The 17,139-nt window shown below is 43.8% G+C and overlaps 1 protein-coding gene across 1 annotated transcript in view; it reads left to right on the top strand.

Moving 5' to 3' along the window:
- The window catches only part of HIF1A (hypoxia inducible factor 1 subunit alpha), a 76,570-nt gene that overhangs the window by 57,437 nt on the left and 1,994 nt on the right, over positions 1 to 17,139 (top strand). The window contains exons 8-14 of the mRNA XM_069733696.1: positions 6,982 to 7,129; positions 9,946 to 10,172; positions 12,799 to 13,064; positions 14,680 to 14,802; positions 15,663 to 16,048; positions 16,229 to 16,337; positions 16,454 to 16,577. Of these exons, the coding sequence (XP_069589797.1) occupies positions 6,982 to 7,129; positions 9,946 to 10,172; positions 12,799 to 13,064; positions 14,680 to 14,802; positions 15,663 to 16,048; positions 16,229 to 16,337; positions 16,454 to 16,577 (1,383 nt within the window). The remainder of the gene's footprint in view (positions 1 to 6,981; positions 7,130 to 9,945; positions 10,173 to 12,798; positions 13,065 to 14,679; positions 14,803 to 15,662; positions 16,049 to 16,228; positions 16,338 to 16,453; positions 16,578 to 17,139) is intronic.

Genomic DNA, 17,139 nt, shown 5'->3' on the forward strand with positions numbered 1-17,139 from the left:
TAATTTAGGAATCACACTGTTTTGTGCTTTACTTATTCAGAATTTGTTTCATGGCCTTGCACATTGGAGCAGAATCTGAACTGTTATATTTAGACCTAATACGTAAAGGGTTTTTTTGGTTTCAGAAAAACGTTCCTCGACTGCAGTGTTTAACGCCTTTCTGATATCAGACGTAATATTCTGTCCACGTGACCTGGGTATATCTGACCAGGGAGGGATTAGTATGTCCTTGCGATCATCCGTGCACTCGGGTGGTGTGCGGGCGATCGCCGCCGTGTCAGTTGAATCTGACAGCGGACACCCGGCACTAAGTCTCAGGGGTAGTCACGCACTGCTCCCGGCACTTTAACCCCCAAAATGCTTAGATCGAATGAGATCGCAGCATTTCAGGAGCTGGCAGAGGGCTGACAGCCCCTCTGCCTTTTTGGATCAGAGACCCCGTGGCGTGATTCCAGGTCCCGATCGTTGCCATGGAGACCCGATCTTGTCATGAGCTCATCAGAGCTAGGAAACTTGCTGATTATGCGCAGTGCATGATCAGCAACTTTGTCAGTGCAGCGCTGACAGTTTCTATAGCATGGGGATGCTGCTGCATTCCCATGCTGTAGAAGCGATCAGCCTGCAAAAGATTATAGCCCCAAAGTGGGACAAAGTAAAAAAAAAAAAAAAGGAATTTTATTAAAAATTGTAAAAAAAAAAAATCAAGATTTTGTATCTATAAATATTTGAATGGAAAAAAAAAATAAACAATAAAAGTACACATATTTGGTATTACAGTGTCCGTAACGACCCGACGTATAAAACTGTCCCACTAGTTAACCCCTTTAGTGAACACCATGAAAAAATAAATTAAAAACCAGGCAAAAAACAATGCGAATATAAATAAATATTGTACTGCTGAAAACATCATCTTGTCCCGCAAAAAACAAACCGCAATACAGCTCCATCAGCGGAAAAATAAAAAAGTTATTACTCTCAGAATAAAGCGATGCAAAAATAATAATTTTGTCTATAAAAGTTTTTGTGTGAAAGCGCCAAAACATAAAAAAAAAAAAAAAAAATGAGGTAATCGCTGTAATCGTAGTGAACTGAAGAATAAAACTGCCTTATCAATTTTACCACACATGGAGCGGCATAACAGCCCCCTGCAAAAAAAACAAAATTCCTGAATTGCTGTTTTGTTCATTTTGCATACCAAAAATCGAAATCGATCAAAAAATGTCATGTGTCCAAAAAATGGTACCAATAAAAACATCAACTGCAAAAAACAAGACCTCACATGACTCTGTGGGCTAAAATACGGAAAAAATAAAACTGTCAAAATGTGGTGATGCAAAAACTAGTTTTCGGAATAAAAAGCGTCTTTTAGTGTGTGGCGGCAGCCAAACATAAAAACCCGATATAAATCTGGTATCGCTGTAATCGCACCGACCCCAAGAATGAAGTCACCTAATCACTTATACTGCATGAGGAATGGCATAAAAAATAAAACCAATTCTTCACATGATGTTGATTATTTACATTCTACCTCCCAAAGATCGCAGTAAGGCTCAGTGCATATTTATCCTACTCTCTGCGTTGAGCTCTTGCATTGGGGTTTGTGTAAATCTCTGAAATACATGATTAAGATGGAACTTCTGGTGGAAGATTCCCTATAATGAGGCAGATGGAGGCACTGTGGACGCCGTCTGACCTGTGATCCGGCGGTGTCCTTCTTTCTAGGATTGCATAAAAGTGACGTCGGCCACAGTTTTGTGCACTTCTGAAAAGGACACCGCTAAACAAAAGCCAGTCCAGAGTAACTCTGCTGCCTCATTATAGTAAATGGATCCCTCAGAGTTTTCATCTGAATCACGTCACTCAGATTTAGATGGAAACCACAAAGTTAAGTGGTCAGCGTAGAGCGCCGGATAAATGTCATCCCAAACGTTATGTAAAATGTTCCCAATAAAAGTTTCGTCTCAATCCACAAAAAAGCAAGTCCCCACTCAGGTCCGTTATCTGTTAATGGAAATATAGGAGGCTTCCATGTTACTGGTAGCACAAAGGCTCTTGAAAAGCGAAATGGCTCCTCACTCGCCAAAAGAAATTCAACAAATTCTCCGTTCTCAATTCAAATGCCCCCTCCCTTCTGAGCCCCACAGTGTACCTAAAGCACATATTGCATCTGCGTTTGGCATTTCTGAAGCGATGAGAGCCCACCTAACTTACAGGTGCGTATCTCCAGAACAATCAGCTGAGCATAACGTACTGGTCACTACAGCGGCAGTTTGCATTTTTCAATCAGCTACATCCACTGTTGCTTGTTTCTGGAAAACACCCATGGAGTCAAAATTGTCTCTACACCTGTATATAAATTCCCCAAGGGGTATAGTTTCCAAAATGGGATCACTTGAGGGGTGGATTCTGCTCTTCTAGCAATTAGGGTCTCTGTATATGGAGTCCGCAAACTGTTCTAGGAAAATCTGCGCTCCAGGAGGCAAATAGCGCTTCGTTCCTCCCGAGTCTCTCCGTAAGGCTAAGTAGTAGTGTACAGCCACATATAGGGTATTGCCACGTTCAGTAGAAATTGTGAGACAAATTTTGGTGCTGTTTTTACCTACGTCTTGTGTGAAAATGTAAAATCTGAGGCTAAAACTATATTTTGGTGGTAAAAATGCAGTTTTTTTTTTCTTCACTGCCCAATGGTATAAAATTCTGTGACACACCCGTGGTGCCAATATGATCACTGCTCCCCTAGATGAATTCATTGAGAGGTGTAGTTTGTAAAATTGGGTCACTTATGGGGAGCTCTGCTGCTCGGGCACCTCATGGGCTCTCCCAGTGGGTCATGGCACCTGTAAACCGTAAAATGTGGCGCTCATTGACTTCTGAGCTTTCACTGTGCCTGAATCAAATTTCCTATTAGCCCTTAGAAAAATTAATAATTTGGGGCTAAACCAACATTTTAGTTGTAGAAATGTAACTTACTCTTTCTTCACCGCTCAGTGGTATAAAACTCTGTGAGGCACATGTGGAGTCAATATGATCACTAAACCCCAAGATAAATTCATTGGGGAGTGTAGTTTGTAAAATGATCTCACATACAGGGGTTTCTGTTGTTCTGGCACCTTAGGGGCTCTGCCAATGTGACATGGAACTCTCAAACCATCCATATCAGCAAAATCTGAACTCCAATATGACACATCTTCCCTTCTGAGCTTTGCACTGTGCCTCAAATGTAGTATTCCCCCGCATATGGGGTATCTGGGTACTCAGGAGAAATTACACAACAAACTGTATGGTGCAATTTATCCTGTTACCCTTATGAAAATGCAAAAATTGGGGCCAAAATAATATTTTTGTGGAGAAAATTATTATTTTATTTATTTAATTTTCAAGGCTCAATGTTACTAACTTCTGTGAAGCACCTGGGGGTTCAAGGTGGTCACCGCGCATCAAAATACTATCCTTGAGGGATCTAGTTTCCAAGATGTAGTCACTTGTGTGTGGGGGTTTTCCACTATTTAGACACATCAGGGGTCTCCAAATGGGATATGACGTCTGCCAGTTGTTCCAGCAAATTTTGCATGTAAAAAGTCAAATGGCGCTCCTTCCCTTCTGAGCCCTGCTGTGTGGCCAAACAGTGGTTTTCTCCCTCATATAGGGTATCTGCATGCTCAGGAAAAAAATATACCCCAAAATTTGTTGTGTAGTTTCTCCTGTTACCCTTGTCAAAATAAGTTGTGTTTTTTTTTTTGTTTTTTTTAATTCCTGTGAATCACCAAAAGGGTTAATAAACTTCTTGAATGTGGTTTTGAGCACCTTGAGGGGTGCAGCTTTTAGAATGGTGTCACTTTTGGGTATTTTCTGTCATATTGACCTCTCAAAGCAACTTCAAATGTGATGTGGTCCCTTTTAAGAAAAAAAAAAAGTTTTGTAAATTTTGCTTGAAAAATCGCTGGTCAACTTTTAACCCTTATAACTTCCTAACAGAAAAAAAAATAGGTTCCAAAATTGTGCTGATGAATTAAGGGCATGGAAATGAAAATTTGTAAATTTGCGACATTTTACAAATTTTTGCCAAATTTCCATTTTTTTTAAATTTTTTTTTTATCAAACTCCGGTCATACCGAAGAAATTTTTACCACTATCATTAAGTACAAAATGTCAAAAGAAAAGTCTCAATCACCGAAATCAGTTGAAGCGTTCCAGAGTTGTTACTTCATAAATATGACACTGGTCAGAATTGTAAAAATTGTCCCGGTCATTACCGTGCAAACCACCTTCGGGGATAAAGGGGTTAAAATAAGTAATAATGAAAAAAAAAAAAAAAAGAACAATCTGGTTACTCCTCCTCCACAGGTCCAAGGCACAGTCTTAGCTGCTGCTTTGGTATCTGTTATTGTCTGCAGCGCTGATGACAGGTTGATGGCGCTGCAGCTAATAACTGAGCTAAATGGCTCCGAACTGCTTGTGACATCCAGTTGGCAGAGCCACTCAGTACACTGATTGGCTGCAGTGCTGCAGACGTTAACATGCCAGCAGTAGTGGCAGAGACTCAGTGCAAACATATAGTGCTAACAAAGGTGCAAAGTGCATACGTACAACATGGAGACACATAAAAATATGAGTATATAACCGCAATGAAAGATATCTTACAGTATGCAAGATAGCACACCAATATATTATGCAGACACAGGCTAGAGACTATGAATCCGTATATCTCTAGATCTCACGTCTCTATTACCACAACTGTTATACTATGGCAGGATACCGTACCAGCAGGCTGTGTTCAATGTCACCACTACGCCTTTAAATAACTGCTGTTGCAGTATACAGGTATCTCTACCCAGCGGTATATACCTCTTTCTCATGCTCTGCAGACCTAAATGACCCTGTAGTCATCCAACTGCCCTCCGTTACCAATATATTGGGGCAAAGACATTTATAGAGTCACATACGTAATATCAAAACCAGTGATACTCATCTGTCTTCTGTTGGACATGCTTAAAGGACCAGGTGCAGTATTGAATATTAGTAGCCCATGTGATCAGTCATTCAAATTCGAACCACATTATTCCTTATGGGCTCTTGTTCTTGTACAGTGCTTCCCAACGCGTTTCGTATATATCATACTCATCAGGGGATCATGTCACATATACAGATCATGCGTGAGCATAGAGCTATGGCGGACCCACCGCCATCTCCTTTTATATGTGGCTGCACGGCGTCCTTTCCTCTCTGATTTCCGGACGCCGGGCACCTCACTTCCGGTGTAACCGACGACTCAGCACCCTGGAACAGAAGAGAACGCAGACTTCGTTCCGGATATTCTGACGTCGGCGCATCTTGCCGTAACGTCATATCCGGTGGGCGGGCCTACCAAATGTCACGCCCACAGAGCGGTGCCTGCTAGCGCTTAGCGCTTTTGTAGGTGCATAGAGCCGAGGAACATCATCTCTCTGACCTCCTCTGCACCCCTACATCTTCAAGGGGGAAAAAACACAAGTCCCCCAGAGCCTTTTATAAGAAGTGTACATACAGGCTTACCTTACCAAAATACGCTAATGACACCCCATGGTATGTGGTATACAGGACCTCGGATAGCAGTATGTTTTTTTTTTTTTTTTTTTTTCTGGGTGTAACATACTGCTATCCGAGGTCCTGTATACCACATACCATGGGGTGTCATTAGCGTATTTTGGTAAGGTAAGCCTGTATGTACACTTCTTATAAAAGGCTCTGGGGGACTTGTGTTTTTTCCCCCTTGAAGATGTAGGGGTGCAGAGGAGGTCAGAGAGATGATGTTCCTCGGCTCTATGCACCTACAAAAGCGCTAAGCGCTAGCAGGCACCGCTCTGTGGGCGTGACATTTGGTAGGCCCGCCCACCGGATATGACGTTACGGCAAGATGCGCCGACGTCAGAATATCCGGAACGAAGTCTGCGTTCTCTTCTGTTCCAGGGTGCTGAGTCGTCGGTTACACCGGAAGTGAGGTGCCCGGCGTCCGGAAATCAGAGAGGAAAGGACGCCGTGCAGCCACATATAAAAGGAGATGGCGGTGGGTCCGCTATAGCTCTATGCTCACGCATGATCTGTATATGTGACATGATCCCCTGATGAGTATGATATATACGAAACGCGTTGGGAAGCACTGTACAAGAACAAGAGCCCATAAGGAATAATGTGGTTCGAATTTGAATGACTGATCACATGGGCTACTAATATTCAATACTGCACCTGGTCCTTTAAGCATGTCCAACAGAAGACAGATGAGTATCACTGGTTTTGATATTACGTATGTGACTCTATAAATGTCTTTGCCCCAATATATTGGTAACGGAGGGCAGTTGGATGACTACAGGGTCATTTAGGTCTGCAGAGCATGAGAAAGAGGTATATACCGCTGGGTAGAGATACCTGTATACTGCAACAGCAGTTATTTAAAGGCGTAGTGGTGACATTGAACACAGCCTGCTGGTACGGTATCCTGCCATAGTATAACAGTTGTGGTAATAAAGACGTGAGATCTAGAGATATACGGATTCATAGTCTCTAGCCTGTGTCTGCATAAGATATTGGTGTGCTATCTTGCATACTGTAAGATATCTTTCATTGCGGTTATATACTCATATTTTTATGTGTCTCCATGTTGTACGTATGCACTTTGCACCTTTGTTAGCACTATATGTTTGCACTTTTTTTAAAGATATATAATTAATAAAAGTTATTTTTTATTTAATATAAGAACCCGCTTTTTCAGTATATCCTATTTTTGGTTCTTCTTGTATACTTGAGCCTAGCTTATTTCTGTCAGAGACTCAGTGCCAGACCTGGGGAGGGTGAGTGAGGCAGAGTAAACAAACTACAGGACTGATGTTTTCTGAAACTTGGAAGCCCCTATAAGAACACATGAGGGCTTACATAGTAAATGTTTTATACCTCTACCGTTTTTGTTGCCCATACTAAATTGAGACTTGTGTTCTGCTCTTCATTTAGTGTTCACCAAGGGACAAGTGACCACTGGGCAGTACAGAATGCTGGCCAAGAAAGGGGGCTTTGTGTGGGTGGAAACACAAGCCACCGTTATCTACAACACGAAGAACTCCCAACCTCAGTGCATTGTGTGCGTCAACTACGTCTTGAGGTGAGTGCCAGCCGGGCCGTTGTCATCTCAGGGGTCATGTGTAGTCACATAATGACCAGACATAGCAGAGCTCATCTTGTCCCCATGATACCATAATGGATCGGGATTATTCCTGGACCTACAGGTAAATTTACCCATCGCACAAAGGTAATGGCTGATGACCAACTCAGCCCTGCTACGTGAAGAAAAGAGTTGTCGGCCATATACTCGTTCAGCCGACATCATCCACCCCGATTCCCCCATAAACGTGTCATTCTGTGCCAAGCTCCTCTAGGAGCCATATATCTACAGCAGTCACAAGGTAGTCAGGCATATTGAAATATAGTATTTCATCTGCAATAAACTCCACGTGATTCACGACCTCTTTACCTCTCGTAATCTTTTCTTTCTGGGCATCACCGAAACATGGCTGACACCCTCTGACACAGCCTCCCCTGCTGCACTATGTTACGGAGGCCTCCACTTCACCCACACTCCTCGCCCTGGCAACAAACATGGTGGAGGAGTGGGCCTTCTCCTTTCTTCCAACTGTACCTTTAACCCAATCCCACCTCTACCCTCCCTTATCCTCCCCTCTTTTGAAGTCCACTCTGTCCGCATCTACTCCCCCTACAACTTCCAAATGGCAATCATATACCGACCTCCGGGCCCCACCACTGCCTTTATTGACCAATTCTCTACCTGGCTCCTTCACTTTCTCTCTGCTGAGATTCCCACCATTATCATGGGTGACTTCAACATCCCCATTGACACCCACCAGTCAGCAGCCTCCAAACTCCTGTCCCTTACTTCATCCTTTGGACTTACTCAGTGGTCCTCCTCAGCCACCCACACAGACGGACACACATTAGACCTGGTCTTCACCCGTTTATGCTCCTTATCTAACGTCACAACCTCCCCTCTCCCTCTATCTGACCACCATCTACTCACTTTCTCATCACTGTCCTCCTCACCTGTCACCCATGTCCAGCACCATGCACACCCACGCAGGAACCTCGCACACCTACACACCAACACACTCTCTGACTCTATCCTACCACTGTCCTCTATATCCTCACTCCACTACACACACTGCCACTGCTTTCTACAATGCCACTCTTGCATCAGCTATTGACACGGTCGCCCCTGTCATGCATAGCAGAGTGTGACAAACCAATAGACAACCCTGACACAATAACATCACTAAAAAGCTTCGGCAAGTATCCAGAATTGCAGAATGGCGTTGGAAGAAAACGCATTCACAAGATGATTTCACTGCACTCAAACAAGCAACACTGGCATTCAAATCAGCTCTCACGTCTGCTAAACAGACCTACTTCACAACCCTCGTATATTCCTTATCCCACAACCCCAAACAGTTGTTCAACACTTTTAACTCCCTCCTCTGCCCACCACTGCCCCCTCCAAGATCCTTAATCGTTGCCGAGGACTTTGCCACGCACTTCAAAAATAAGATAGACCAAACAAGGCAAGTCTTTGTTGTCCAACCTCCACAACCCCTTTGTATGCCAGACCAATGCCCAAACCCCATAACTTCACTCTCCAAAATCTCTGAAGGGGACCTTGCTCATCTTCTCTCCAAATCACACCTCACCACTTGTGCACTTGACCCCATCCCACCTCCTCCCCAACCTCACCACCACACTAATCCCATACCTAACCCATCTCTTCAACCTTTCACTAACTTCTGGTACCTTCCCTTCTGCCTTCAAGCATGCCACAATCACACCTATCCTCAAAAAGCCATCCCTTGACCCAAGCGCTATGTCCAGCTATCGCCCCATATGTTTGCTCCTATTTGCTTCCAAACACCTTGAGCAGCACGTCCATGCTGAACTTTCCTCTCACTTTGCATCTAACTCTCTCTTCGACAACCTACAATCTGGCTTCCGTCCCCACCATTCCACTGAGACTGCCCTGACCAAAATTACGAACGACTTACTTACAGCCAAAGCTAACAGACAATTCTCTATACTCCTCCTCCTAGACCTGTTCTCTGCCTTCGACACAGTAGACCACTGCCTCCTACTACAGATCCTCTCTTCTTTTGGTGTCAAAGACGTTGCCCTATCTTGGATCTCCTCATACCTTGCCAACCGCACATTTAGCGTTTCCTACTCCCATACTACCTCTTCATCTCGCCCCCTCTCTGCTGGTGTCCCTCAAGGCTCTGTCCTAGGACCCTTACTCTTCTCAATCTATACACTCGGCCTGGGGCAACTCATAAGGTCCTATGGCTTCCAGTACCATCTATATGCCGATGACACTCAGATCTACCTCTCTGGCCCCTTCTCATGTACAGCACCATGGAATTAATGGTGCTATATAAATAATAATAATAATATAGTATGCCTGATCCTGGTTACCACCTACATCTGCCAACAGGCAATCAGGATACCCCCTTGCACATTAGATCGTCACCTGCTGGTGCTTAAACTCCTCTTACATTTTTTTTTTTTTTACTTTTTTTGGATGACCTAATGGCTCATGTGTTGGCCTGCTTAAAGGGGATCTCCAGAAAAACGTGGACTATGAATGGGTCTGGTGCCTGTGAGCATGTGCAGCAGGAAGCTTCGCTGCTGTGTCCTGCAAGTAGTTGGTATAGATTGTATCCAAGACACAGTGGTGGAGCTTCCTGCTGCACATGCTCACAAGCATCTGTATCTGTAACATTTTTTTTTCTATCCCTGGAGAATCCCTTTAAGTGCTGTATATCTTTGGCAGACTGCTGTGTTTGGGGTGAAAAGAATCACTGCTGATGTTTCTAGTTTCTTCATCTTTATGCCTTTTTCATTGCATCTATTTTTTTTAACCAGTGCCATTGTAGAGAAAGACCTCATACTATCCATCGGCCAGACAGAGTCGGCTCTAGTGCCGCCGGAGTCTGCTGACACGAAGATGTCCACCATCTTCTCTGACCTGCATAAAGATGATGAAATCTCCAACAGTTTGTTTGATGAACTGAAGAAGGAACCAGAATCCCTGACTGTTCTTGCTCCGGATGCTGGGGATGAGATCATTGCACTGGACTTCACTTCTAGTGGTGGGTGTTCAGTGCTCTGCACAGTGGTGATGGGGTCCTCCTCATCAGGCTATTGTGTGTGTTTGGTGCTCTGTACAGTGGTCCTCATCAGGTCTTGTGCGTGTTTGGTGCTGTTTACACTGTGTGTGCAGAATTATTAGACAAGTTGTATTTTAGAGTATTATTTTTATTTTTGATAAACCACTATGTTCTCAATCAACCCAAAAGACTCATAAATATCAAAGCTTAATATTTTTGGAAGTTGGGGTGTTTTTTTTTTTTTTTTTAGATTTGGCTATCTTAGGAGGATATCTGTTTGTGCAGGTAACTATTACTGTGCAGAATTATTAGGCAACTTAATAAAAACCAAATATATTCCCATCTCACTTGTTTATTTTCATCAGGTAAACCAATATCACTGCACAAAATTTAGCAATAAACATTGCTGACACGCAAAAACAAAAAAAATTAGTGACCAATATAGCCACCTTTATGATAACACTCACCAGCCTTCCATCCATAGATTCTGTCAGTTGCTTGATCTGTTTACGACCAACATTGCGTGCAGCAGCCACCACAGCCTCCCAGACACTGTTCCGAGAGGTGGACTGTTTTCCCTCCCTGTAGATCTCACATTTTATGAGGGACCACAGGTTCTCTATGGGGTTCAGATCAGGTGAACAAGGGGGCCATGTCATTATTTTTTTCTTCTTTGAGACCTTTACTGGCCAGCCACGCTGTGGAGTAGTTGGAGGCATGTGATGGAGCATTGTCCTGCATGAAAATCATGTTTTTCTTGAACGATACTGACTTCTTCCTGTACCACTGCTTGAAGAAGTTGTCTTCCAGAAACTGGCAGTAGGTCTGAGAGTTGAGCTTCACTCCATCCTCAACCCGAAAAGGTCCCACAAGTTCATCTTTGATGATACCAGCCCATACCAGTATCCCACCTCCACCTTGCTGGAGTCGGAGTGGAGCTCCCTGCCCTTTTTTTTTAATCAGATACATTTTTATTAAGGAAAACAATTATAACATATGACATCAAGCTATCATTCACATATAATCCTATATTTTATGAACAAAACTCCCCCTCCCTTCGAGACCCCCTTAGTGCCTTCCTCATTTCCCATCTGATATTCCTTCCCAAGCCAAATACAATTGTATAGTATGAACATCATCTATAACATTATGCATCCTCCGCACAAATCTAATTCCATTCTATCCATGGCTGCCATATCTTTTGAAATGCATCGAGTTTATTTCTCTTAGTATATATACTTTTTTCCAATAATATTATATGATCCGCCTGCGTAAGAAAGTCTCGTCTAGTCGGAGCCTCTTCTCTAATCCAGAACCGAGCTATCAATTTCCTTGCTATGAATAACAATCAAGCAATCGCCAGTTTAACCATAGATACCGCTGCTATTTCTTCCACATAACCTAATATACAGACCAAAGGGTCTCTGGGAATTACACACCTATATTTCAATTCAATCCGATTCAATACAACTGTCCAGAAGGCGGACAATCTAGGGCAATGCCACAGCATGTGTAACATGTCAAGCTCTCTGCCCTTTACTGATCCAGCCTCTGGCCCATCAAGAGTCACTCTCATTTCATCAGTCCATAAAACCTTTGAAAAGTCAGTCTAAAGATGTTTCTTGGCCCAGTCTTGACGTTTTATCTTATGTTTCTTGTTCAAAGGTGGCCGTTTTTCAGCCTTCATTACCTTGGCCATATCCCTTAGTATCGCACACCTTGTGCTTTTTGTGACTCCAGTAACGTTGCAGCTCTGAAATATGGCAAAACTGGTGGCAAATGGCATCTTGGCAGCTTCACGCTTGATTTTCCTCAATTCATGGGCAGTTATTTTGCGCCTTTTTTGCCCAACACGCTTCTTGCGGCCCTGTTGGCTATTTGCCATGAAATGCTTGATTGTTCGGTGATCACGCTTCAAAAGTTTGGCAATTTAAAGACTGCTGCATCCCTCTGCAAGACATCTCACAATTTTGGACTTTTCAGAGCCCGTCAAATAAGTTGCCTAATAATTAAGCACACCTTATATAGGGTTTTGATGTCATTCGACAACACCCCTCCTCATTACAGAGATGCACATCACCTGATTTACTTAATTGGTAGTTGTCTCTCAAGCCTGAACAGCTTGGAGTAGGACAACATGTATAAAAAGTATCATGTGATGAAAATACAACTTGCCTAATAATTCTGCACACAGTGTAGTGGTGATCTGGTGTCCTCATCATTAGGCTCTTGTGGTTGTTTGGTGCTCTGCACCTTGGTGATGGGGTCCTCATCATCAGGCTCTTGTGGGTGTTTAGTGCTCTGCACGGTGGTGATGGGGTCCTCCTCATCGGGCTCTTGTGGGTGTTTGGTGCTCTGCATGGTGGTGATGGGGTCCTCCTCATCGGGCTCTTGTGGGTGTTTGGTGCTCTGCATGGTGGTGAAGGGGTCCTCCTTATCGGGCTATTGTGGGTGTTTGGTGCTCTGCACGGTGGTGATGGGGTCTTCATCATCGGGCTCTTGTGGGTGTTTGGTGCTCGGCACAGTGGTGATGGTGTCCTCATTGGGGTCTTGTGGGTATTCTCTCTCTTTTATAAAGTCTAATAATTTTGTGTATTTTTGTCACTAGATTCTGAGCAGCAGTTTGAGGTTCCTTTGTATAACGACGTCATGCTCCACCCGACCAGTAAGCCACCAGAGAGCATGCTGGTGTCTCCCATCCCAGCTCCCGAGAAGCCAAAGCCTCTGCGCAGCAATGCTGACCCGGCACTAAATAGAGAGGTGGTGATAAAGATGGAATCGAGCCCGGAACAGCTGGAGCTGGTGGCATTCACCATGCCGCAACTCTCCAAACCATCCAGCCCGTCGGACCTCAGCAGCCAGAGCTCCACAGAGGTGCGCACACAACTCATATGTAGCAAGGGAACCTTAGTGTTTACTTGGATAATGCGGTCAGATGAGCCAAGATCTGTGTAAAGGGAAAGGCCCAATCTGCCCAGACCTCTGGCTCCTGTACCCCACCCTCCTTTACTGCACCATTCTTCTGTGTTCTTGCAAGGCCAGTGTCTGTAGCAAGAAGACATGAGACATGGAAGGAGGTAAGAGGGTTGTCTAGCAGAAAACAAAATAATGTGCAAAGAGCTCAAATTGTTGAAAAAATTTAAGTAGGACATGCTCCCATTCCAAAGCTTACAGGGGTCCCACTTGGTGCCTGCTCCTGGGGGTCACATCCACAACAAATTGCAGTAGCAGTTACTGTCAGGAACAATGGAAATTGTCATGTTTTCAGGATTTCTTTAGTGTCGCAGGTGATGCTATCATTATCAAGGCATCAGAAATTGTCATAAGTTCTCTCACCTGCGCAATACTAGGGAGATCCTGAAAACATGACGTATTGGGGTCCATGAGCATGGAGTTTTGGAGACAATGATCTAAATGGTAACTGTGGGGGGTTGGGCGAGTATTGGCCTTCAATCTCTTTTAGGCTGTGTGCACACGTTGCGGTTTTTCGCGGTTTTTCCGCAGCTTTTCCCTATAAAAACACTATAAAACCGCAAAAAAAAAAAGCATACAATAAGCATCCCATCATTTAAAATGATTTCCGCATGTTTTGTGCACATGATGCGTTTTTTTCCGAGGAAAAAAACGCATCGCGGTAAAAACCGCAGCATGTTCATTAATTTTGCGGGGTTTTTTTGCGGATTTCCCACTACAAAATGCATTGGGAAGTGTGCGGAAAAAAAGCACGTCAAAACCGCGGCAAAACAGCAAGCAGATTTCTTGTGGATTTCTTGCAGAAAATGTCCGGTTTTTCTCAGGAATTTTCTGCGAGAAATCCTGAACGTGTGCACATAGCCTTACACTAGTCTGAGCGCTTCGTTGAATATGTTTTTATTCTTCTGCTCCACCACATGTTGGCAGAATGAGACTGCAATAACAAATGAAAAGAAATACCCCGTGGGCAGCCTGTAACCATGACAACACAAATCTGAAAGGGTTCTGTACACAAAAAAAATAGGATATTGTATATCAAGATTATTTACCAAGTTTCATTGTGTTTGTTTTTTTAAATAGTAAGTTATACCCTATGCCACTGATCAGTACCTCCCACCCACACAATAAGGTGGCTCTGGACCCAGGGAACCAGACAACGCCTGGAGCACAAGTGTGCACACCCGAACTCTGCTCCATTCCCCATCTGTGGGATTGTGCTGTAGTCAGCAGACTTATAGGTAACACATTGCATTAAGATCCAGAATTTGCATGCCCAGTTCCAGAGCTTGTTCTGAGGATCACAGGGGCTCTCGGCAGTCGTACCCCAAGCAAGCAATATATTTTATCTGTTGTCCAATGGCATTTTGGGTACAACCCTTTAAGAATTTCACAACAATGAAAATAAGAGTCCATAATAGAGAAAAAGTATGCCCTGGAGTGTGACATGCTAGCTCTCATCAAGTCTTGGATAGGATTCACCTTTCGGATTTTGACATCTAGTTTGTCCTTCCTGCAGCCCGGTTCCCCCGCAGAGTACTGCTTTGATGTGGACAGTGAAATCTCAAGGGCGTTCAAGATGGATTTGGTGGAGAAACTTTTTGCAATAGACACAGAATCGAAGACCCCATTCTCCACACAGGTATGTGTATTATCTTTGTTTTCCCAGCACAATTGTATTAGAAGAGGAAGGAAGATTTTACAAGCGAGTCATGTGGAGCAGGAATCCAAAACTTCCAGCTGTTGCGAAACTACAACTCCTAACATGGCCTGACAGCAGGGAATGGTGGAAGTCTGTATCATAGTTTCCAGACATTGTAAAATTCAAGGAGAATTCAATTCCACTGGAATAAATTTGATAAAGTTTTTGTTTTTCAAGATGGATTTTTTTTTTCTGTAATTCGCTCCAAACAAATTCAGCTTAGTAGTGGCCTGCTTCGGCCACCAGTTTGCTGAACTGTAGATGGCCAGGCAAACTGTTAAACCCGCACACGTTCACCTATTCCACATCCCAGCGTTCGGTTCTCTGACTCCTGTTCCTCCATCACGCGAACCCTCTTTGGCCACTTCACTCCAGGCCAGGACTTCCAAACAAGATTAGGCCTCTAAGTGATGTCTGAGGAATAGACCTTCCGGAAGCCAAGGCTTGGAATGAGGTGGCCAAAAAGGATCCTGCACGGTGGGGGAGAAGAGGCGCGGACGATGGGCTACAAGGAATGCAGGACAAGTGAGATGAGGATTTTTATTTATTTTATTTTTTAACATTTTTATTTTATTTTTTGGTTGCATCCATCCTTCTCTGGGATTGGCTTTAAAAATCAAGTTTCCCTGTAAAATCCGCTTGTCTTGCCAAATTCAAATCTCCGCAGATCCGCTTATCTCGAAAATACAATATCCATTGTGTGTAAGGTCGCGGAGCCCGGCTGTAAATGTGATGGTGTTCAGGGTAATGATTCCCACTTATTGAATATAAACACCGACCATGTTCTTCCTTTTATACAGGAAACCGATTTAGACCTGGAAATGTTAGCTCCTTACATCCCAATGGATGATGACTTCCAGCTGAGAAGCTTTGATCAACTTTCTGCCTTGGAGAGTGATTCTGCGCCCCCTCAGCCTTTAGGACACATGACCAATCTGTTCCAGCCGACCATCACACCCATCACCACTGATTTAAAACCAATCACCACCGAAGCGATGAGTGACCCCAAGACCATCATTGTCCACTCCCCCGTCCAGGTGATGAAAGAGGTGCACAGTGCCCCATCCTCGCCATATAGTGCTAGCCGCAGTCGCACAAGTTCTCCTGTAAGAACAGACAAGACGTCAGAAAACACAGACCGCTCCCGCCCAGGAACTCCAAATATACAAAGTCCTTTAAGTAAAAGGTAATTACTCTAAATTTGCAGCTTAGTGAGTAACAGTGGCCCCTGTGGTCTGCCGAATTCAGCAGGACTGGCCAACCAGCTGATGTTCTTTACATATTTGGCAAATGATGATGGGGGGCCAGCAGGTTGTATCTCAGCATGTTTGAACTTCTGCTGACAGATTTCTCTTGCATTTCCCAGATCTACAGTCATGGATGAGGACGTCAGTCCAAAGATGATAGCGTTACATAATGCCCAGCGAAAACGGAAAATCGTAAATGATGGTTCGTTATTTCAGGCAGTGGGAATTGTAAGTTTTTCTTCCAGTTGATTAGTAATGCCTGCACTGTAGACATCTTGCATTGGATATATGAGCAGCCGATCGTTTCTTACAATTTTTTTTTTTCTTTTTTTCCCCAAATTCAGGGGACTTTATTTCAAACCACTGTCGACCCAGGGCCGAACTCGCCACTGTGGAAACGTGTTAAAGGGGCTGACCTCGAACGCCCGACTGGAGCCGAGCAGAGAACAATTATCTTATTGTCCACAGGTATGTTCTCCCCTCATCATCACAGCTTATCATTGTAGGGGATATCCTATGTCCACACTGGATACTAAGTCTGGATGTCAGGGCAGTAAATCCACAGCTTATTATGGTAAGTAGCAAAATGGATGAGATTTCACCAAATCTCATTCACTAGTTACATAAAAGAATCTGTGCAGAAGTTGACCCCTGGTGCAGATTTCGCCTTTTGCAATTCATAGAGTAAAATTTGCAACAGAATCCCTGACAAATCTGCTTGTAACTTTTGCAGATTTTTGGTGTGCATTTGTTTTTTTTTGTTTTTTTCTCAATTTATACCCTTTGCCTGCTCAGCCAAAACTACTATCTCTTTATTATACTATGGATCAGTTCCTCACAGCTTGTTGCAAGGAGCAGCTCTGTAATTGGGCACATAGGAGACTCCTTTCTTAGTTCTAAGGGCTCATTCAGACGTCTGTCCAAATCGGTCTGAGATCAGACTCCAACACAGAGTGGCCACGGGTTTCTCAAACTAGAGCGTGAAAACTTCATAGAAATATATGGTCGGGAGAGTCGAGGGCAGACTGCA

Source organism: Ranitomeya imitator, chromosome 1 (assembly GCF_032444005.1).
Source record: "Ranitomeya imitator isolate aRanImi1 chromosome 1, aRanImi1.pri, whole genome shotgun sequence".
NCBI classification, from domain to species: domain Eukaryota; kingdom Metazoa; phylum Chordata; class Amphibia; order Anura; family Dendrobatidae; genus Ranitomeya; species Ranitomeya imitator.